General features: G+C 41.0%; 1 protein-coding gene across 1 annotated transcript; it reads right to left on the bottom strand.

Annotated features, from left to right (window-relative positions):
• Positions 1–777: 777 nt before the first annotated feature.
• On the bottom strand, positions 778–23,026 carry STARD7 (StAR related lipid transfer domain containing 7). Its single transcript, XM_059405550.1, has 8 exons — positions 22,692–23,026; positions 12,907–13,115; positions 12,513–12,562; positions 11,183–11,293; positions 11,020–11,102; positions 10,468–10,567; positions 3,171–3,255; positions 778–2,709 (listed from the first exon to the last, which is right to left on the bottom strand). The coding sequence occupies exons 1-8, from the start codon at positions 23,009–23,011 to the stop codon at positions 2,525–2,527; spliced, it is 1,143 nt and encodes a 380-aa protein (XP_059261533.1). The 5' UTR covers positions 23,012–23,026; the 3' UTR covers positions 778–2,524.
• Positions 23,027–24,728: the final 1,702 nt, after the last annotated feature.

Here is a 24,728-nt window from a genome sequence, read left to right as displayed (position 1 = left end):
AGAACCACGTCAGGGATGCCACATGCACGGACAGGTCTCCACTGCAGGACAGAGGCCAGAAGCACCAACTTTCCAAATTTAAGATTATACAGACACATGTACACCCATAAGCATTACCATGTCTAAGAAGTAATCGACAAGTACAGATGCCTTTCCAATGACTATCTTAGAATAATTTGAAGAGTTTTAATAGTTCAGGTGTATCTTTTGTTCACCTATTGTTTCCCACAGGCAGAAAAAACTCAAAATTCAGGTTATGCTCTTAAGTGTCTCTAATGTATCAACTGCCTTGCAACAAACTGACACTCCAGTTTGTCCCTGTGTCAGTTTGTCCCTACTTCCCACCAAATCAAGTCCAGTTTGAGCTCACCACCTTCCCTCTCAGCCAGAGCTCTGGTCTGCCTCCTACACTAGACCTGGCTTGCTCAAATCCTCTCCTTTCCTTGCTTCCTCCCAAGTTTCCCCATCAGCAAAGCTCAAACACTATTTCCTCAAGTTGATCCTTCTTTAAAAGCAAAGGATATGGGTTAGTAGATCAGATCAAGACAAGGAAGTGGAAATAGATAGTTTTCAGCTGCCAAACTGGTCACCTGGGAAGTGCTGATGGTCAAGGTAAAGTGGTCAGTTGTGTGTCAGCCCCTACCCAAGGAAAACCACATCCTGGTACTTCCACCTGTCAACCCTAAGTAGAAACAGTCTTCAACTTTCCGATCAGGAAGAAACAATAAGCCCAATATACAGGATTTCCCACCACCATGTGTCCAAAGACAAACACTCTTTTGTACCAATCTTTATATATTTATTCACACATTTGATAAAAATGTCACAGTTAGAAGTGAAATCATTACAATGACATAAGTAACCGTACAGACCAACCCCAAGTACAGAGTCGAGTTGCCAAAAATCAGAACATGAGCAACACAGCTCCTTAACACCTGTGCATTCACACATTCTTGCCCACACCCATCCATGCCCCAACAATCACAGATGCTAAGTTCAGACATAACCCAGGGAAACCTTCCCTGGCTTCTGTCAAGTCCTGGCGATGAGAAGAGAGAAATGATCAATGAAAAAGAAGCTGGAACTGCTCGACGTATCTCTCTGTTCTGCCCACCACTCAGAGAAGGCAAGACATGAAAGATGGGGATAGTCATTTCCTTGGCACAAAACTTATCAGGCAACAAAAAAGTCTAGGGGTTTAAGTCAGTCTGAGGTTTAGATCCCCTTTTCAACATCAAAGGATAGCAAGTGGGAAAAAAGGGAAAAATCCAGCCATTTAAATTGTAGGGGAAAAAGAGGAAGGAGTATTGAAAACCTGATCCCTATTTCCTGTCAGACTGCAGCATGACCAAAGCAAAATCAACGAGGCCAAACAGCATCTAATTGTGACTTTACCCAAACAGCATAGTTTGCTTTCACTTTAACTCTGAAGAGAGAAAGAAAAATTTTTCAGAGGAACAAGAGGTTCATGTAAACCACATCCCCATTATATTAGTATTTGGGGAAAGATTATATCTATTTGTTCACATGGCTTGTCTACAGCTCTGAGAGCTATAAGGGAGTGGCCCAACCCCCATTCCTCTGCCTTTAGCCTTCCAAGATGGACAAGTCCTCAGCATCCAGTCAAACCTGAAGTCTAAAAATGCCTAAATCAAAATGGTGTTTTCTGTACAGTGGGATGATGGAGAAATCCTATTCCACTTCCCAATTCCTACTTGACACAAAGCTTTAAAAAAAACAACAACCCTAAAGTGTGATGTTTTTGAGCATCGCCGTTAACCCTATCGAAACACTGATAACACAGAAAGCTACCATCTGAAAGGACTCATTTCCCAGTGTTCTTGGTGAATGAGCTAAGGAAGGAGGCAATGATCCAAATACATATAGTGCATGAATACAGAAGAACTGGCCAATGCAAAGGAAACTGCTTTGGGTAGAGCAAGTCAATGGGTGGTATTTGGGAGGCAGAGAGAAAATTTCTTGGTACAAACTTGATGTCCCTAAAGATATAAGCAGGGTGAGGACAAGGCACTTACACTGCCAAACAACAGTTCACATCCATTCAACACTAGTACTGTTACCAAGAACACTCCCAATGCCCCCTCACTGAAGACTCAACCAGCCAACTGCACTTTCCATTTGGACCTTCAGAACTGAAGGAAATCCCAAGTGCTGCAGAACCAATGGTGGGAACTGGAATGTTGGCAGAGGAAACTACTCAAAGGAAGCAAAAAGAAGTTGTCCCCTTCTGGCCTGAGGTGAGAGGTTTGTTCCAGATTAGCTCAGTGAAATACTGAATTGCAAGATGCTTGGCCTGAGAATATGACAACACCCCCATGGATGCCTCCTCCTTCTGTTCTGATAAAGAGCAGTAAGGGCTCTGAACACAATCCGACACCAGTTACTGAGTTATCGTGCACTGGCAGTTACAGCAGATGCCTTCTAATACATGTCCCCATTCTGTAGCAGATAAGGGACCGAGACAGGACTAGAAGCAGCCTGTCCTTTCTTATCCCAAAACCTTTCAAGCATACTCGATCCGGGCAGGGCCACAACTACCCTCATTCTTCCGCTCGGAAGACGGAGTGGCAGCTTTGGCTTCACTACCGGTTTCCAGAGGCTTAGACGAGATATAGTCCTTTACTTTGATCTCCATGTTCTTCGCTTTAAGAGTGGCCATGTGCAGCTTCTCCAGGAAATCTGGCATGCCTGGTGGGAGAGAGAAATTTGGGTAGGCTGAAATACAAACCAACAATAGGGTCAAAATTAGATGGCCTATTTCTTTCATAGCAGGGAGCCAATTCCTTCTTATAGAGATCACAGCCTGATTAACAACCTGTGAGTCATAGTTGCCTCCCAAAATGTATCTAAATAGAAAAAATATTTAAATGCATTAATGTACACAGTCCATATTTAAGGAATTAAGCAAATGTTCTCAAAACTCCCTTCTGGGCACATGTTGCTTTCTGAAACTCCACAATATTCATCCTTCCAAAGCCTAGCAGAAGGCTTCAATATCTTTGCAATATTCAAGATCGGGCTTGGAAGGATGTTTAATTTCCCCAATACTGCTCCCATAAGACAAGCACTAATCCTCTTGCCACTTAGAGCTAGAGAAAAACAAAATGCTTAGCCCAGGTCCCAGGCCCTGTATAGAAGTACCCACTCACCACTGGAAACCATCCAACTAACACAGTAGCGAGGAAACACAGTCTGGGGATTGTCACTGTATGTCAACAAGTAGTCAAAGCCATTCTGGAAAAGAAAAACAGCAAAAAATTACCCACCATAATAGCTTCCATATCCAGTACCACAGAATAATCACAATCTGATTCTGGAGCAGACCACATCAGTTTTTTACCCTATGCAAAAAAGGAGTAATACTGAAGACTGCATAGGTTGCTATCCATAGAAAGGCCAGCCTACAAGACTGGTGCTCGGGTGGTATCTGGGAACTTGGTTCCAAGTATTCCCAGTCAACAATTAAGTGGTTAAGAGTGACCCCTGTTTCTTGTCTGTTCATGCAAACACTACAGTTTATGCCGAATACCTGCTTTCTTTCTGGTGCATCTGAAATTTTGGTATGTGCTATGAAAAGTATCCCTATGTAACCAGCCCTCAGCAAAAATCTTGGGTGCGGACCCTCTCATGGGCTTCTCTGGGCAGAAACATCACAGACATGTTGCTCTATTTTTGTTGCTGGAAGGAAAATGTACTCTGTGTGACCTCTCCCAGGAGAGAGAGCAGGAGGAAGCCAACATGTGGATTCCTAGACTCTGCAGGTCTCTTCCCTATGATGCAGGTGTGTATCCTTACTATATGACTATATACATCTGCATCATGAGTACAAATATATGCTGAGTCCTATGAGTCCTTCTAGCTAATTTTCAAATGTGGGTTGGTCTTGAAAATTCCAACACATATCTTCAAAGAGTCAAAGGTCTTAATCTTTACCAAAATGGTATAAACTCTACTACTACTATGACTAATAACAGCAAACATTTATAGAGCACTTAATGGTGAAATGCTTCCAACTTGGAACAATCCTATAATGTTGGTACTGTTACCTCATTAACAGAAGAAGAAACTGAGCACTAAGAAGTAACTTGCCCAAGGTCACCTACATACTCAATGACAGCCAAGATAAACCCAAAATTCTGACTGCAGGGCCTATGCACCCATTCTTTTTGGCTCAGCCCTCTCATTGCCTATTACAGTGAAGGACAGGGAATTAAGATTTCCAGGGGTCTTGATCCTAGGAGAGATCTGTACCAATTATGCTCCACACAAAGGAGTTAAAGATAACCACTTTTATGTCTGCACTTTTTAAAGCAGACTGGCCACAACTCCAGGTGGTAGAACTACACTTTAAATTCCCATGCTATTTTACTCCAAAGTCCATCCTTTCCCCCCCACCTCAACGACCTGTGTAATCTTTTATCTATTTACTCAACATGTATTTAAATGTCTGCTTTAGGGGCACCTCGGTGGCTCAGTCACTTAAGAGCCTGCCTTTGGCTCAGGTCACGATCCCACAGTCCTGAGGTCTAGCCCTGCATCCGGCCCCATGCTCAGCGGAGAGCCCAGTTCTCCCTCTCCCTCTGCTGCTGCCCCTGCTTGCGCTCGCTCTCTCCGTCAAATATATACATTAAAAAAATATATTAAAAATAAATAAATATATGTATGTCTGCTTCATGTCTGGCACTGTGCTAGGTACTTAGAGCAAACAAAAATGTACTAGTCCTTGCCCTCAAGAGCTTTCAATTAATAAAAGAAATGCCATAACAGAGATACCGAATGAATACTATGGAAGTAAAGAGAAAGGAGAGGGATGCCTGGGTGGCTCAGTTGGTTAAGCATCTGCCTTTGGCTCAGGTCATGATCCCAGGGTCCTGGGTGCTATGAGAGAAGACTGCTTCTCCCTCTGCCTGCCACTTCTTCTGCTTGTGCTGACAAATAAATAAATAAAATCTTACGAAAAAAGATAAAGGAGAGGTAAAACCTGTATAGTGGAAACAACAGTATCTACCACAAAGGCTGGCTCTAAGGCTAAATGAGTTAATACATATAAAAGACTTTATTCTTCCCATAAAACAGACCGGGAAGTCAAGAGACCTGGGTTCTCATCCACCACTGTTTGTATTTTAAAAAAGGAAACCAAACAAAAACAACCCACTGGATGAAGGAAGGAACAGGGATATAAACAACATCACTCTGAACAGTTTTTATTTTATACATTTGACTTCAGGAACATAAACTTTTTCATAATTTAATAAAACAAAATTAAATTTAAAAAGCAATTATCTAAAAACCAAAAGCAAAATAGAAAATAGGGAACCTAACTATGAACTGAGTCAGCAGGAAATAGCACAAGGAGAGCACCTATTTCAAGTAACTTTAAAACTAGTGTTTTGTACACTGTGTACACATCCTAAGAATAAAAAAATACAAATTTTAAATCACCACATCACTAATGATCTTGGTGTATTATCCTGAGGCTGGTTCGTGTGTATTTCAGATTAAAGCAAGTAAGTAGTTATGTTTTGGTGATGAGTTGAGTTGAATTTTCCAGCACAGGTAAAGATGATCGATGTAAGATATAAAATATAAATAAAAATTCTCCAGGGGCACTTGGGTGGCTCAGTCATTAAGAGTCTGCCTTCAGCTCAGGTCATGATCCCAAGGTCTTGGGTTTGAGCTGTGCATTGGGCTCCCTGCTCTGTGGGAGCCCTGCTTCTCCCTCTCCCACTCCCCCTGCCTGTGTTCCCTCTCTCACTTTCTCTGTCAAATGAATAAATAAAATCTTAATAAATAAATAAAACCTCTCCAGTCTAAAATATGAATTTAAAATATTAGCATGCACCTTAAGATTTATCTTTTAAACAAATAAGCAGCAAATATGTATTACTTAGTTCTAGCCTCTGAAAAGGTCTTTAAAGACAATGAACAAGCCAATAGCTATAGGTATTCCTAGAAGCCACGTTCTGGTTTTTGTTTTTGTTTTTTTTTAATTTTAATTTTATTTTTTAAGATTTATTTGAGACAGAAAGAGAATCTCAAGTAGACAGACTTCCTGCTAAGCAGGGAGCCTGATGCCAGGCCAAATCTTATGACCTGAGCCAAAATCAAGAGTCGGATGCTTAGGGTCACCTGGATGGCTCAGTGGTTTAAAGCCTCTGCCTTTAGCTCAGGTCATGATCTCAGGGTCCTGGGATCCAGACCCGCATCTCTCTGCTCGGCAGGGAGCCTGCTTCCTCCTCTCTCTCTGCCTCCTTGTGATCTCTCTCTGTCAAATAAATAAATAAAATCTTTAAAAAAAAAAGAGTTGGATACTTAACTGACTGAGCCATCCAGGCACCCCTAAAGATTTTATTTTTAAGTAATCTCTATACCCAACAAGGCGCTTAAACTTACAATCTGAAGATCAGGAGTCCCATGCTTCACCAAATCTGGTTTAATTTAAATGACATCTTAAAAGGAACCAGGGCTCCCTAAAAGAAATGCTAATTTCCAGGTTTACAACTAAAACTTTACAAGATGAACCTGGGACATCTTATAACATCAGAAAACAAGAAAACCTGTGGTCAAGTCAAAAGAACTTAAGCCAGTTACTAGGAGGCTCCCAATGGCCCAAACTGGGACAATATGAGTCTTGGTAAGAATAACTGTAATGTGGGGCCCCTGGGTGGCTCAGTGGGTTAAAGCCTCTGCCTTCAGCTCAGATCATGATCCCAGGGTCCTGGGATGGCCCCGAGTCGGGCTCTGCTCAGCAGGAAGACTGCTTCCCTTCCTCTCTCTCTCTCTCTATCTGTGTGCCTCGGAGGCCTACTTGTGATCTATCAAATAAATAAAATCTTTAAAAAAAAAAAAAAAAAAAGGAATAACTGCAATGGAGGGGTGCCTGGGTGGCTCAGTGGGTTTAAAGCCTCTGCCTTTGGCTCAGGTCATAATTCCACAGAGTCCTGGGATCGAACCTGCATCGGCCTCTCTGCTCAGCGGGTACCTGTTTCCCTTCTTCTCTCTCTCTGCCTGCCACTCTGCCTACTTGTGATCTCTGTCTGCCAAATAAATAAATAAAATCCTTAAAAAAAAAAAAAAAAAGAAGAACTGTAATGGGTTAAAACTAACCAAACATGTTAAAAAAAAACATAAAAACATGTTAAAAAAATATAAAAACATGTTAAAAAACAAACATTAAAAATGGGGCACCTGGGTGGCTCAGTGGGTTAAAGCCTCTGCCTTCAACTCAGGTCATGATCCCAGGATCGTGGGATTGAGCCCCACATCAGGCTCTCTGCTCAGCAGGGAGCCTGCTTCCTCCTCTCTCTCTCTGCCTGCCTCTCTACCTACTTGTGATCTCTGTCAAATAAATAAATAAAATTTAAAAATAAAAATAAAAATTACAAATAAAATAAATAACTGAAATATCTATTTAAGTCTTCTATTGGTTCTTCTATAGCAAAAAGACTAATGGTATTTCTTTAAAACAAAACCAAAACTTAACCTTTGGAGGATCCTTGGTTGAAAGGACCAATTCATTATTTTGAAACTCATTAAAGGAAACAAATCAACCTTCTCTTACTTCCCTTTCCTATGTAAACTAAAGGAAAAGAAACAGTGAGAAATTTTTTCCCTAATGTATTTCAATATATGGAAATAAAGGAATTACAGAATCAGCATTTTGTTATACCACTAATAAAATAATGGATCTCAGCAATAATCAATCATTTCTAAATTCACAAAGAAAGAGACAATCAAACGTCACTTGCCTTCTAATAAAATGGTCTTGCCCAAAACAACCCACACCAGAATTTATTTAAGCCTCAGGTTTGAACAGTAACTAACCAACACCCAGCAAAGACAGGCAGGAGACATAGGAATATGTTAGATGACACTTCGGATATTACCGGTACACAATCATCAAGATCCAGGACAAAGAACCCTGCTTCTTAAACAAATACAACGGGGGCGGGGGGGGGGGACTGAATGACTTCAAAAGACTCAAGAGATATTATGAACAAATTTTCAGTGTCTCAATCATACTTGGGTCCTGATTCAAATAAATGAATTCCCAAAGAAATTCATGGCCAATCAGGAAAATTCAAATTTGATATTAGGGATTATTAGGACACTGAGGTTATGTTTTCAAAAATCACTTTTCTTTTCAAGATAAATATTGAAGTATCTATAGAAGAATTCTTCTATGGTTTCTTTTTTTGCAAAGCTAGAAACTGCTTCAAAATAATCAGGACAGCAGCAAAAAGAGATAAGAAAGGATACAGATAAAACAAGTATGGCCAGGAGTTGATCCCTGTTGGAGCTGGGGATGTATACAGAAGGTTCATTATACTATTCTACTTCTTTATCTTTCATATACATTTCAAATTTTCCCTAATAAAAAGTAAAACAGGGGTGCATAGGTGGCATAGCTGTTAAGCATCTGTCTTTGGCTCAGGTCATGACCTCAGGGTTCTGGGAACAAGCCTCCAGCTGGCTCCCAGCAGGGAGCCTGCTTCTACCTTTCTCTGCCTGCAGCTCTGCCTACTTGTGCTGTCAAACAAATAAATAAAATCTTAAAAAAAAAAGTAAAACAAATGAACACCATACCCTGGCTCAAGGATCTACTTTCCATCCGGCAGTCCAAATGCAGCTGCCTGATTTTCAAGTACTCTCCGTACATGGTCAATGTAATTTATCACTCCTCCCTAATCTCAACCTTCCTTTCTAAGTGGTGAGTCTCTGAACATATCCGTGGCTCATTCCTGTCTTCATCTTTGGTATATCGTGTCCTCTGCATTTCCTGTTTTCTCCAGTTTGCCTTTTCACAAGAACTAGCTCGAATCTTACCTTTTTCTTAAGAGCTTGTGACAAATACACTAAAAAAAACTATATAGATAACTCTTATTGTTACCCCAAATCAGCTAAAAAAAATCATTTGGTCCCTACTTAGATGCAAGACACTCTGCGAGGTGCTAAATGATGCCTTAGCTGCTTCTCGGCCACAGTTTCTAAAGGAAGCAATGCTGGAACTCAGTTCAGTTTTTCTCAAATAGGAAATAAATAGACAAGGTCCAAATTTCGAAAGCAACATAAAGGGAAAAAGTGAGGCCTAACTCGGCCTCCCATACTATCTTCAGCCTGACCCAGGATCCCCCTCCTAAAGAAGACAAGACATGGACAGTAGCCTTACTTCTTGTTTTCTGTCTTCTAAAGCAAGGACTTTCAAACATTTTTAACTGTAACACACTGTAAATAATCCTTTATGCATTGAAACCAGTTCCCTCTCTCAGCCTCCTACACACACATTCACACATACTTATAAAACTGAAGTCTCATGAAATATGGTTACACTTAGATGATTTCTATTCTATGTTTTCTTTTTTTTTAAAGTTGATCATAATGTACTAAATTAATTTTGTCTTCCACTAATGGGTAGCAATCCCAGGTAAGAAAAACTCTGCTCTAAAAATAGCATGCAGGGGTGCCTGGGTGGCTCACTGGGTTAAAGCCTCTGCCTTCAGCTCGGGTCGTGGTCTCGGGATCCTGGGCTCCAGCCCCGCGACGGGCTCTCTGCTCAGCAGGGAGCCTGCTTCCGCCTCTCTCTCTCTACCTTCCTCTCTGTCTACTTTGATCTCTGTCTATGAAATAAATAAATAAATAAATAAAAATCTTTAAAAGTAGCATGCAAGTAAACACACAGATCTCCCAGTTAAAAAACAGTCTAACACCACACTGACTGAAATGAACCACCATTTCTGTCATATTTGAAGTTCCACTCCAAGGAGTATAAATAGAACAACTTGTTGAAAACAAAACCACACTAAAGCACACAGTTCATATAGCTCAAAAATAAAAGTAATGGGGAGAAATAAAGCCTTTTTAAAGTGAAATACAACTAAAACAGCAACCAGTGAAATCAATATGTAAACTCAACACAAATTTGGCTTTAAAAAAAACAACACTCCCTAAGCTGAGAAAAATATTCTTCTCAAAGAAAGATCAACAGAATTTTAAAGAAGGCCGAGAAGATTATTCTAACGCTCTCATTTTACAGACAACGAAAGGAAAGTCCAGAAAGATTTTAAGTGTTCTGCCAATGGTGGTGAAATTTTGATGGAAAAGGTGCTCCCTTCAGCTTCTGAAGAAGGCTAGTGACAGACCACTGTCTTCTCCTGTCTCTCACACAAACGGGGGTCAGTGGGTGATTAGTTCTCTGTCCTGGGGAATCTTCCAGCTATGCCAACCTATAGCAGTGGTTCCCGAACCAGGAGCATCAGCCGCACCTGGGAACTTCTTAAAAATGAGAATTCTTGGGCCATACCCAAGCACTGTATGTTAATAAGCTCCAGCAGACTCTGATGCATGCCAAGTTTGAGAACCACTGCCCTTCTCAGTTCAGACAAAAGGCATTCCTTGAGAAAAATCCAAAGCCACTACACATCATCTCTTGGATGATATAAAACTCACCTCATCAAATGACTTGTGGGGACGGATAACCATCTGGGATTCATACGATCTGACTCTTACAAATTCTGGAGACTCTGGAACACTAGGGTGCTCCACAGCTCTGGTAAGGAGAAAAGTTAAGGAAACTCTCAGTAATGTCTACATACAAGAAACAGCATGAGAGCTACAGTTAAGAGGAAAATCTAGAAAGCTGGCTCTAATTTTTAAAGTAAAACAGAAGAGTCAGTAAAATGAATGAATACAAACTGAATTCTAAAAACAAGTGAGTTTCCTTGGTGATAACTGGCTCACGAGGCTTCGTGTTGAAGAGAACAGTTTCTTTTTTAATTATCAACACAAAGGAACTAAAGAAATGGTTTAATGAAAAGCTTACATAGATCCCTTCAATATTCCTAAACTGTGGTCACCAGTCACAGCCCACTAATGGTCTAGCTGGAATGGATGGGGTCCTAGCATCACTCATAACAGCACTGAGAACATGCAAACTCCCAGCAGACATATTTGAAGGACAGTTAAAGGAACTGAGCAGGAGCCACAGGAAACCACACATACCGTGACACCAACACCATCACATTGTTTTCCTGATCCACGCTATACCGTCGAACATAAACATAATCCCGCGAGTACATTGGATACTAAAGAAAAGGATAGGCAGAATTAGTGTTCTGCCCCAAATGGATGTGACAAAACTAAAAACAGTAGTAAAAATACTCACAGGAAAATGGGTTACCCAGTGAAGAACCTCAGAACCACTAACCACATCCCTCTCAATCACTTCCAGCTTGATTACCAGGGCATCCCACTTTTTTCTATACTCTGTATCCAGCTGCAGAAAGAGAAAAGATATGAAGACCCAGGAAATCCAAAACAAAGTTGCAGAAAGCTTCTCCAGATTCTTGGACCTCTGACCCAAAGACCTTCTTCTGAAAGTTACTGAATCTAAAAGTGACAAAATGTGAAAGACATGGCTGTGTTTACTATACATAAGTCTCTTAAAATTCTTTCTTACAGACCAATAGCATTACCTGAAATTAATCTTATTTAAAAAAAAAAAAAAAAAAGGCAAAGGAGAGGAAATGTTAAGAAAAAAAAAAAATACCGTGAAATACCGTGATAGATATGTCTAGGGAAAATATAGTATGTGTAAAGGCGAAACAATTTTTTAAAGTTTTAAACAGACAAAAATCCCAAAAGTATGAGCAGACACCTCACACAAATGAATGCAAGTAACATGTTTTTTAATACTACGAGGTAGGGAATTTCAAAGTAAGACACATACAAATCCAAACTAACAAAAATTCAGTGTAAACTGGTAAAACTCAGTGCGTGGTGGGGGAAATGTGCACTAGCATATTACTATTATACTGTTATACTGATCGATTAATTACCGAAAACCTGACAAAACAGAGAAATATCCAAGAAGGAGAATATTTTTTTAATAGAACTCTGGGTGATCCCATCTTTTCATACATTTCCCCCCAAGGGAGAAAGTAGTCTTTGAAGAGACAGTCTTCATCTTTATTAAATAAATACCTTCACTATGGAAATGTTCCAGATTACTAAATCTGACCGTATCTGTACTGAAGAGGAAAATGCTATGCATTACTGCGTCAACAGATAAAAACCGTAATAAAAGCAGAAGATAACATAAGAGCTGCATCCATGTTAAATTTATAGACTTTGATAATGACACCATGGTTAAGAGAATATGTCTAATTTTAGGAAATACACACTGAAGGATTTTGGAATAAAGGGCCACACATGGAACTTGCCCTTGGATTATTTAGGAAAAAATAACCATAAAACCTTATAAAGTATAACAAAATCACTCAAATACATTCTTCTATTTAATCTTCCCAACAGCCCTGTGAGAGGACAGAACTGCACTCATTCCACCAGAGAAAGATTGGTAAGTCCAATGTTTATCCAGATGCTATCAGACATGAGATGAAGGGTACAGAGACAGATGGATGTACTGAAAGCATGTCCTAAGTTGAAGAAATTATTCATGTGGACAGTGGTAAGTGGAAGAAATATTTACTCACCTGAACATTGAAGAACTGCCGGGGTGTTACATCTGTGTAGGTTCCAAAAACTAGAATGACAAGGAAGAACAAGCGATGTCTGCCACACCCTCATCACTCATCTTATTCCTATCGCTTAATTGCATTTCAATTATAGAGTACTGACAGGTCTTAAAGGCAGATTCAGAAACTAGACGTCATATTGGGGCAGCAAAGTAAGACAAAGACAACCTACAGCAAAGTACAGTAATGAAGACACTGAGAGGCTTGTCATCTGGGAGAAGGAAAACAAAAAACAGGAAACCATGGCAAATTTTCTGAGCAACAACCAGAACAGTTAGAGTATGAAGAACAGAAGTCCTGTACATCTGGCCAATCATGGAACACACCTACAAGGCAGCCAAGCTGGGCTCACCTCTATACTGGTAAAGGTGGGTGCCCGTAATTGGGCGCCGCCAGAGCTTAAAGTGTTTCTTATCCATCACCATCTCCCATGGTTGCTCTTTGCCCCCTAAATCTTCATTCCCTTCTCTCTGTGATTTTGGTTCTGGAGGGTGGCGTTCAACTCCAGAGCGCTGAAACATATGTGACATTTCTTCCAACCGTTTCATCTCATCAATGGATCTGCAAAAGGAGAAAAACAAAAGGAATGGTACAGGTGGTTGTAGTCAATCCTGTAAAATGAAATGTCTACAGAAGGACTTGTATAAGAATGGTGTGGGTTGGAGCGTCCAGGTGGCTCAGTTGATTAAGTGTCTGCCTTAGGCTTAGGTCATGATCTCAGGTTTCTGGGACAGAGCCCTGCATTAGACTCCCTGCTCAGTGTGGAGCCTGCTTCTCCCTCTCCCCTCTGCCACGCCCCCTTCTTGTGCGCATGTGCTCTTTCTCTCTCAAATAAAGAAATAAAATTTTTAAAAAATGGTGTGGGTTTGAAAGAGTATAGAGTGCAGTGAAAACTCAAGTTCCTGAGTTTGAATCCCAGTCCAATATTCATTAACTAAAACATTACTTAATCTCTATTCTTTTTTTTTTTAAGATTTTATTTATTCATTTGACAGAGAAATCACAAGTAGGCAGAGAGGCAGGCAGAGAGAGAGGGGGAAGCAGGTTCCCTGCCGAGCAGAGAGCCCAATGTGGGGCTTGATCCTAGGACCCTGAGATCATGACCCGAGCCAAAGGCAGAGGCTTAACCCACTGAGCCACCCAGGCGCCCCTAGTCTCTATTCTTAATCTGTAAAATGAGGATAACAGGACCAACCTCAGGGGTTGATTATAAAATCTAAACAATTATGTATTTTTCCTCTTCTTTTAAAAATATAATTCACATTCCTAAGAATCATCCTTTTTTACAATTTTTTACAGTTCAATGTTTTTTTAGTATTCTCACAAGGTTGTATGACCACCAACACTAATTCCGTAACATGTTCATCATCTCCCCAAAAAATCTACACGCATCAGCATTCATTCCCCAGTCCTGCCTCCCTATAACCTCTGACAACCACTAATCTATTTTCTGTCTCTATGAACTTGCCTACTTTGGACAATTCATATAAAGAGAATCATACAATCATACAATATATAGTCTCTAGTGTCTGGCTTTTTTTACTTGGCATATTTTCAAAGTTGATTAATGGTATACTTTGTTCCCTCATTTTTTAAATTGAATATATTTCATTTAATGGATATCTCACATTTGTTTATCCATTCATCAGGTGATGGGCATTTAGGTTGTTTCTACTTTCTGGCTATTATGAATAATAATGCTATAAACGTTTGTGTAGAAGTTTTTCTGTAGACACGGGTTTTCAGTTCTCTTGAGTGGATTCCTGGGTGGATTTGCTGAGTCATGGCAACTCTATTTTTAACCTTTTAAGGGAATGCCAAATTAGTTTATAAAGCAGCTGCACCATTTTATACTCCCAACAGGGTTCTGACTGCTTCACCTCCTTGCAAACACTTGTTATTAGACAATAACTATTTTCCTGATTCTAGCAATTATAGTGGGTGTGAGAAGTATCTCTCATTGTGGTTTTTGATTTTTATTTCCCCAGTAACTAATGATGCTGAGCGTATTTCCAAGTGCTTATTGGCCATTTGTGTATCTTCTTTGGAGAAATATCTACTGAAATCTTTGCCTATTTTTAAGTTGGGTTGTCTTTTTATTGTTGAATTGTAAGAGTTTTTATATACCCTGAATATGTCCCTTACCAGATATGATTTATAAATCCTTTCTCCCATTTTGTGAGAGAACATCAGTTTTTTAATAGAGACCCTTGAGGAAGAAGTCTTTAATTCTGATAAAGTCAAATTCATCTACTTTCTTTGATTGCTTAGGTTTCTGTGTTATAGCTAAGAAGCCATCACTTCCTAATTCAAAATCATAAATTAGAGTCATGTCTGTTATTTTCTACTAAGAATTTTAGTATTTTAAAAAAAGTGTTTTCATATTAGTTTACACTCTGATCCATTTTGAGTTAATTTTTGTGTATGATGTGAGGTAGGGGGTCTAAATTCATTATCTTTGCATGTGTATCTCCAGTTGTCCCAGTGCCATCTGAAGACTATTGTTTCCCCACTGAATTGTCTTGGCACTTTTGTAGAAAATCAAATGGCCATTAAGTTTAGGGTTTATCTCTAAATTCTCAATTTCAACAATTTATATATCTATCCTTATGCCAATATCATATGATATTCAGATATTGGCATATCTGAAATACTACAGGTTGGTATTAAATTTTCAAATCAGAAAGAGTGAGTCCTCTAACTTTGTCCTACTTTTTAAGACTTATTTTACCATTCTGGGTCTCTTTCATTTCCATGTAGGTATCAGGATCAGCTTGCCAACTGGCACAAAATAGTGTGCTAAGATTCTGATAGGGATTGTGTTGAATTTATAGATCAGTTTGACTAGTATTGCTATCTTTACAATATTAAGTCTTCCAATACATAAACACAGAACTTCCCGTTTATGTGTTTTAAAATTTCTGACAATGATCTTCTGTAGTTTTCAGCAAAAACATGGAGTACAATGTTGCAGAAGTGGAGAGAACAGACATTTTTGTCTTATTCCTGATCTTAGGGGAAAAGCTTTCCGTTTTTCACCATTACACTGTTAACTGTGTTTTTTGTAGAGGCCCTTTATCATCTTGAATGCTTTTTATTTTCTTTTATCATGAAAGGAGATTCAACTGTCAAATGCTTTTCTGCATATACAGTCATGATTATGTGGTTTTTGTCCTTCATTCTATTAATATTGTTTCTATTAATAGTGTTGTATTAAACTGATTTTTTAAACAAGATTTTATTTATTTATTTGACAGAAAGATAGAGAGCACAAGTAGGCAGAGCGGCCAGAAGAGGGAGATGGAGAAGCTGCTCTCCGTGGAGAGCCCGATGCAGTACTCAATTCCAGGACCCTGGGATCATGACCTGAGCTGCAGGCACCCAGGTGCCTCTAAACTGATTTTTATATGATGAATTAACCTTGCTTTCCTGAAATAAATCCCACTGTTCCTATTCCTTTTCATATGTTACTGGATTCCATTTGTCAGTATCTTGTTCAGAACTGCCTAAATCTTTAAAACATTCTAGATAATACCAGATTCTTCGTGTTGTTGTCTATCTTTTAGGGACAAATACATATAAAGACATAGAAAGAAATGCAATACAACAAACTGAGATAGATAATCTGGGGGACAGAGGAGATTTCGACTGGGTAAAGCTACAGAGGAGGCTTTAACTATAGTATTTTATTTCTTAGATACAACTATATTTGGGGCTGCCTGGGTGGCTCAGCTAGTTTTGCAACCAACTCTTGGTTTGGCTGAGATCTTATCTCAGCATCCTAAGATGGAGATTTGCGTAGGACTCTGCTCCTGCACTAAGCACGGAGTCTTTTGGGGATTCTTCCTCCCTGTCCCTCCCTCCCCCCTCTGCTCTGGTCCCCCTGCACTGCATGTGTGCTCTTTTGCTCTCCTTTTAAGCTCTTTAAAAAATATATAACTGCATTTGTAACATTCACATTAAAGTCTTTTTATATCTGAAACATTTTAAGTCCCCCCCCCCCCTAAAGAGAAAGCATGAGTGGGTGGGCAAAAGGAGAGGGAGAGGGAATCTTAATCTTATCCACATAGGACCTGGTTAAAATTCTCTCTCCCTCTGCCCACCTCTCATTCTCTCTCTCAAATAAATACTATCTTAAAAATAAAAACAAACAAACAAAAAAACCCCCATGGCTTGTATTTTCCACTTAACCTCTAAAATAGCAGTTAGGAAAGAAAGATCGCTGGCTGTCTAGAACATATACAACTTCTGCTATTCAAGACTGAAGAAGACACCAACTCTAATACATTCTGTCTAAAATGCCCACTCCTCTTCAACTCTCAAAAAACCAAAAGTTCAAGGTTAACTTCCAGGCAGAGTTAACCATATATATTTACTTTAATTCTGTACAGACACATATCACATTATATTGTAATTAGTCCATCTCTGTATCTGCCTCTTTTACTAAACTATGAATTCCCTAATGTCCCAGAATGTCTTTAATATCCGTATTTCCAGTTCCTAGCAAGTACCTGGTAAACATCAGGCACTCAAATGTTTACTAAGTAAATTGAATAAAAATGAAAGTAGGCCCCAATAATTCAAATTCTTATTAAAAGACTGCATTCATACATTTTATTTTTTTTTTATTTTTTTTTAAAGATTTTATTTATTTATTTGAGAGAGAGACAGTGAGAGAGAACATGAGCGAGGAGAAGGTCAGAGGGAGAAGCAGACTCCCCATGGAGCTGGGAGCCCGATGTGGGACTCGATCCCGGGACTCCAGGATCATGACCTGAGCCGAAGGCAGTCGTCCAACCAACTGAGCCACCCAGGCGCCCCTGCATTCATACATTTTAAAAGATAAAAATTCAAAGTCATACTGGTAACCCAAGATTAAAAGTTTAGAGCAACCCTAAGTGATGGTGACTATAAAGATCTGTGTTCTAGTCCTGGCTCTGCCAACCGGCTGTGTGATCTTATGTAAGTCGTTTTACCTGTAAAGCCCCCTCTTTTTCCACCTACAAAGTTAGGACATTATTTTTTTGAAGGTTTCTATTGGCTCTAAAATTTCATTTCTCCGAATTTTAAACTTTGGACTTAGATGAAAATACTTATACAGGGGACATTTTGTTGTTTTAACTGCCCAATATCTTTTCATATTTGGGAGGATCCCAAAATAGGTGGGATACAGTCCCCTCTCAAGCCCTAGCAGTTAGAGAACAGCACCTAATTTAAGTAAGGCTAATTAGACACTTCTGGTAGAGGATATGAATCTTGAGGAAAGGCACAGGATCTTTTGCAGATTATTCTCAGCGATCTTAAAGGAGCTGAGTGTCCACCAGTGCAACCAATCTAGGGAAAATAAAACCAGCAACACTGCCCTAAGGAGATTATCCCTACAGCAGGTCCTGGCTGTTCTCCTGGCCAACCTGTATTCGGGCCTTCTTGTCAATGCCCTGAGTGACCTAACACCTTTAATTAATCCCTTTGATTAATGCCTTTCGGCTTAAGTCAAGCAGTATCAGCTTCATTTCCAACTAAAAATCCTAGCCAGTACAATTTATACTGATGTTCTGACTAAAAAAGTATAACCATTTTTTAAAAGTTTTAATTTGAATTAAAAACTGCAAAACAGGATTCACTGCAAACACAGAAATAGGGAAGGAACTTTACAATACACAATAGGATCTTTCAGGAGAAAGCAAAAGCAAAACCACAGCTAGACTTGCTTAGAGAACAATTCAGGCATCACATGGCACCAATTATGAAACTTTTCAGGACTAATAAGGCATTCTTCAATAAAAATTAAACATCACCCTTGCATGTCATTCTTATCACATAATGAAGGGCAGAAATGCCTTATTAAAAGTACATCAGAAACTCATAAAATTACATAGTAATAAGATTTTAAGAAAATTAAACTATATGACTATATGCAATATTTTTAATGGCCTTCTAAAGTGGTACAAAGCTTCAGACCCATTACTTAACCAACCTCTCCTATATAATTAAAGGTCACAAGGTGCCCTTGATTAAAATTATGAACTAAATCCCCAGAGGGGGAGAAAAATGTCTTGTGCAGGCCATGACATTCATTCTTGAAATAACACAAACTAAATGCTAGTGCAAGACTGCATCATAAAATGCAAATGATGCCTGTCTCTGATTCAACAATCTCTGAAGGGTCTCAGCTTCTAAATACTGACAGATTGGACCTAATTAGCACACAGGTACCCAAAGTGACTCACTATCGTGTATGTGGACAAAGGAAAACCTCTCACCATACATCTCTTTAGCCTGCTGTGCTAAATCCTTATTTGGACAGGGTGGGTGTCTAAACCTTATTATCTGAGACTTAAAAAATAAGAAAGGACAAAAGAGATTATTCCCAAAATAGAAACAGCAGATTCGTAAGAGGATCAAGACAAGACACCCAGTACTGCCCTTACTCCAAACCTAGAGTCATTTCAATATGTGAGAAAGGCTGGACTGAGAGGTATGGAAACTGAAGGCATAAAACTATTAAAACAGAGTAATAAGTATAACAAGTTTTGGCTCATGCAGGAGGTCCTGCCATCAGTATACAGACTTTGATATAAAGGTCCAAAATGATTCAAATGAAGCCATCCCTGTAATTAGTAATTCCAGCAAGACAACTGCCTCATTTCACATAATCCCTCTTTAAATTCCAAAGTACTGTCAAAATTAGAGACTTTCAAATACATTTGTCATGAGACACAAGAAATACAAGACATCAGCTAGTTCACTGCAATTATGGGCCAACTGGTTAATGGTAAAATAATGAAGACAATGTCAAAAAATTCAAGTCAGATTTTATGTAATTCTGATGCTCTAAGAATATGTCAGTCAATAATCTTTAACAGTGGCAAAAAAAGAAAAAGGACTTTTTGCTGATCATTTATCTAGTTAATAATACACTGAAAAGTTAAAATTGTTCTAAATGCCCTGAGAGACAAAAATGGGAAAGAATTTTCTTTATGAAATTTTACTGGCACTTATTTACTCAAACTTCTGGAGCAATGGACTGTAACTTTTTTAAAAAGAGGAGGGGTTAATGGAACATTTTCCCCGAGCCTTTCATATTTCTTAACTTCCTTCCTCTTTTTGTTCCTGTAACTTCTTTTAAAAAGATTTTATTTATTTGTCAGAGAGAGAGAGAGAGTACATGGGCGAGCATGCACAAAAAGGGGGAACAGCAGGCAGAGGAAGACGACGACTCCTCACTGAGCAAGGAACCCTGATGCAGGACTAAATCCCAGGACCCTGGGATCGTGGCCAGAGCCAAAGAGACTCGATGCTTAATCGACTGAGCAACCCAAGGTACCCCGTCTATAATTTTTTTTTAATGTTTCAAAGCAATAAAAAATTACTACTGTATCTTTTCCATAAAATCTGCCCTGGGCTCATAGAACAAGTGATTCTGTACCGAAAATACTGACTGAAAGTTACTGTTTGGACTTAAGTGAAACCAATTGGTAAGAATCATAGACCAAGCATTAAAAGACTGGATTTCTACACCTGGTCCCCATTTGTCAGTCAAAGTCACTTTGTACAAATTAGTTCTTTTCTCAGATTTTCTTGCTATTGCTAGATAAATGAGATTCTATTTGTTAAGATGTTCTTTAACACAAGAGAACTGAAAGTAAAGTTATTCCTTTTCATTCTGAATAGTACTCAAAAAACGTAAAAGAAAACATATACAATATTAAGGTACCCATTCAAAGAAAGTTCTAAGACAAGAAGGTACAGACACAGCACAGAAGAACCAAATGCTGTGATTTAGCGGCCATGGTACAATCATGCTCTTCTTCCATTATACAATGGGGGAAAAAAAAATGCACTTATCCCAAGGCACATTCAACCGTGCTCTATTATGGAAGCCACCCCAAATCCTTTCACTATAGCAAAATCTGAAATTTTCTAAACTAGCTATGACAACCACAGCAGTGGCTCCTTTAAAGCAAACTGAATACTTAAGAAAGTTAATCTGAATCCAAAATAGTTACTCAATAAGAGACAAAATATTAGAAACACGAGAAACCTATAGAACCACTTTATAATCAAGATATAGTCGAACAGGGTATTTATCGCCCTAGCAAGGTAACAAACATTTTTTTTTTAATCCTCAAAATGGACACCATCAAAATATTTTTTGAATGCTTTTTGTAAAAATTTTTAAAAGATTTTATTTATTCACTTGAAAGAGAGAGATCACATGTAGGCAGAGAGGCAGGCAGAGAGAGAGAGTGGGGGGAGGAAGTAAGCTCCCCGCTAAGCAGAGAGCCCTATGTGGGGCTGGATCCCATAACACTGAGATCATGACCTGAGTCAAAGGCAAAGGCTTAACCCACTGAGCCACCCAGCTGCCCCGGACATCATCAAATTTTAAGTATATGACTGAATTCAGGCCTGAACTGGAAAACAAACCATAAACGAAAGCCTTTGTTAAATAACAACTCTGGAGGATCAAAAAGGCACCTTAAGTGTTCTGACTGACCTTAATCTGAGTTTATGATATTCCCAAGTGGGTTAATAGAGAGCTATACCTCTTCAGGAGTTGGATTAGAATAAAAAATGTTTGAACTGCCCCTAGGTTTCAGAAATAGCCCAAAGAGGGAAGAAAGGGAAACTGAATACCTAACCTAGTCATCAACGGGTCTCTTTCTACCACCGTAGATAGTACTACTGACTCAAATGTTTACCGTGTTTGTTTATCTTGTTTTCTTCTCCAGCTCCTGCTAATGGCAGACCTACTAAACAGAGGCTCCAGGATATACTGTCCATAAAAACATACGAAGTAAGCTAAATCAAAGAATGTCATCTACTACATGGACCCCCAACACTATTCAATTCCCACCTCAAAACATCTTCCCTCCCTTTTCAGCAGGTAGCCAGCCCTTTGATGGTCTTTCTCCTCTCTCCTAAATAGATCCAACAGGGAATTTTCCTCCCAAACTTGACTACTGTGAAACATAGATATTTCATCATCAAAAACAGAATGAAAATTCAGTTAATTGATAATTTCTTAACTTAAAAGTTTTCTTCCCATAAATATTCTCACACCTGAGCCTGTTTCATTAGACCAATGGACAAGTTGCAAAATGCTAACAGAAATTAGACAAACTACCTATCATTTACTACATTAAAATTTTTATGGCTAAAACTGTTTTAACTTTAAGTTGCATTTATACCCTCAAGGTGGACATTTGGTAACTATTAAATTTTTGATCTACTAATATATATAAACTAATAAGATCTACTAATAAAAGAATCAGAAAACCACATAGAACCAACCACCTATTTTTGTAAATAAAATTTTATTAGGAAACAAATTTAGGGGGAGGGAAGAGCAGTTTAGAAGTATCAGTTAAAAGGAAATGCAAAGACACCGTAAATAAGAGCTAGATCAAATCAGAGCTAAATCACGAGATTACTTGAAAACTGTAAGGGCTCAAATTTAAAAACCACAGATTAACAAATTCAATCGGTGGTACCGCATTTTTTCACAGAAGTTTTGATGAAGATGACAGCGTGATTTCAGAGCCTAATGAAACAGTATTTCCTAAGTTTTCGCTAAAGCAGCAAAAATCTGGCCTAACTTTTGCAGGTTAAAATACTGGGCTCCTGGTTTATCTGAGGAAGACAAAAATCCCTTCCAGCCGAAAGAGTCACGGTAACACAAGAACCCTCCGGGCATTTCTCACGAAATTCCAATTGGAATGAAGTAATTTTGTAATTGCATAACCATACCCTTAGGTCAAATTTAAAACCTGTTTTGAGTTTACACCTTTATGGATGAGTTAAAGATTGCGTGAACGACGGGTTACATGCCTTCAATATCTAATTTAATTTTTACAAGGTTATTTCTTCGGTGTCACGCTCCCTATTCAGTCTTCCCTCCTATGCTAACCTATACTTCGTTATTTCTAACCCGACACGTGAAATTAACACGAAGAGCAACAAAAAACGTGTCTTGCTAAAACAGGATCAAGTTACTGCATCGCCACTTCCAGTCCCTGCGGGTAAACGGGAGACACTGAGCCTAAAGGCAGGCCCCAGGGTTCGCCGTGCCAACCTCCCAACAGGACGGGCCCCCACCCCAGCGAACAGAAACCACCTCGCCGCAGAGCTCACCTCTGCAACTCCTCCTCCTGGATCCTCTCCTCGTCCCACACGAACACGCCAGCCAGCGCCGCCATCACGGCAGAGGCATGGCCAGGACGGCCTCGCAGCCGGCGCCAGAGGCGACCGAGGAGGACGCGGCGCGAGCTCTCTGAGTAGAGGCGGCCGTACAGCTGCGCGATCTGCTGCGCGCGCCGCACACGCAGGCCCGTCACGAAGCGGCACTGATTGGCCAGCAGGGCGAGCAGGCCCCCGCCCCGCGCCCCCGAGCGCCCCGCTGCCGCCGCGCCCGCCAGCCAGGCGGCCAGGGCCGGCGGCCTCCGCAGGAACATGCCGCCTGCGCGCACCCCGCCCAGCCCCCCTTCCCCACCCCCCCCCCCCCGCCGCTATGCCCGCCGCGCGCCCGGAGGCGAACTAGGCCTCCGTCACAGGGCAGAAGGAACGAGCCCCGGAAGGCGCGGCGGCCTGAGGCCGAGTGCCCCTAACTGGCCGACCCCGAACTCGTCTCACGATCTAACAGGCTTTTCATCTCTCTCTGCAGCAACCGCTGAGGAAGAGTCCCCTTTGCGGAGAGAGTCGGTCATGGCACAGCCGCGGGGGCGGCCCCGCCACCGCGGCAAGAGGCGTTCGTAAGCTCGGGCCGGGGACCCTACGGGCCGACGGCTGGGCGGCCCCGTTGTCCCCTGCCTCCTTGGCGTCCTCAAGCCGGCGCCAGGGCTCGGGGAGTAGAGATTCTGGAAAGCAGCAAGGTGGGCGGCTCAGTCAAGGAAGCAGGTGAGGTCCCGGGCGTTCCGCGTCCGCCACATGCACTGCTCGCCCACAACCTACTCCCTTCGCGGCCGCCCGAGCCCTGATTGGGCGCGGCCCGAACTCCTCGGTGCTGATTGGCGCTGCCAAAGACTCGTCACCGCTCCTTCCCGCCCCTCAGTGCGGCGTGCCGGGTCCGGGCTAGCAAGGTAGGTGGCGCACCCGAGAGCTAGTCAAGGGCGCCCCAGAGTTTGACCCGCAGACCCTGCTGCCGCCGCCGCCGCCGCCGCCGCCGCCGCCATATTCCGGCCGCCAGTCCCCACCCCGCGTGGGGGCGCGACCAAGTGCAAGTTAGGTTCTTGGACGGTGCTCAATTGGTCTGAGACGGGGGAGAGTCGCCTCTTTCAGTTATCTGAGTGTAGGGTGAGATTTGGGGTCTCGGCGTTTCCTCGGCGGGGTGCTGGGACTCTCCAGGTTGGGGAGGGCGGGGGGCGGGACGGTGTAGACGCCTTTGGTGAGTGGAGACCCTACTGAGTCCTAGAAGGAGCTGCCGTCAAAACCTCCAGTCTCTTCAGCTGGCTCTCCCACAAGCGCCCTTAATAACCAGGGTATTGAGACGGCCTCCGAGGATCGGAGCTTTAGCACTCAACGTCTCTCCGCGCACCCCACGTCGCTAGAGTGGGCCGTTGTGGCATTCTTAGGAGCCCAGGACACTTTCCAGAGAGCTACATGCACAGGTGGGCAGGTGGCTGTCACAGACTGAATGGAAATGAGGAAGCGTCTTGGTCAAGGGCAGCAGAATGGAGTTATTTAGGGCGGATGCCCCAGTTCGAGTAGTAGCTGTTCCACTGCCTTTGACTCAAAAAGGTGCCAGCGTGAGAACGTGAACAGGTTTCCTGAAACCTACTTCGCACCACCCATGAGCACCCAGGCTAAACCACCTGGAAAGACACTAAATTATTATTCTGTACCCAATCTCATTAAAATGAAACTGTTGGATGTCCAGTAGGAAAACCTCTACCTTCAGCTTGGGTCATGATCCCAAGGTCCTGGGATCGAGCCCCACATTGGGCTATGCTGGGCGGAAAGCCTGCTTCCTCCTCTCTCTCTGCCTGCCTCTCTGCCTACTTGTGATATCTCTCTCTGTCAAATAAATAAATAAAATCTTTTTAAAAATAAAAAATAAATGGGTGGCACAAATAAGCTTGCTGTCTCCATTTCTGTACCCACTTGTCAGTTCTTCCTCTGGAATTTTAGAAATCAGATTTTTCTACACCATTCTCTCTTCCTTTTGTGTAGGCC

The sequence above is a fragment of the Mustela nigripes genome, chromosome 7 (assembly GCF_022355385.1).
Source record: "Mustela nigripes isolate SB6536 chromosome 7, MUSNIG.SB6536, whole genome shotgun sequence".
In the NCBI taxonomy this organism is placed as follows: Eukaryota; Metazoa; Chordata; class Mammalia; order Carnivora; family Mustelidae; genus Mustela; species Mustela nigripes.
Note: the sequence above shows the minus strand (reverse complement) of the source record. Positions and strands in the feature narration are given on the sequence as shown.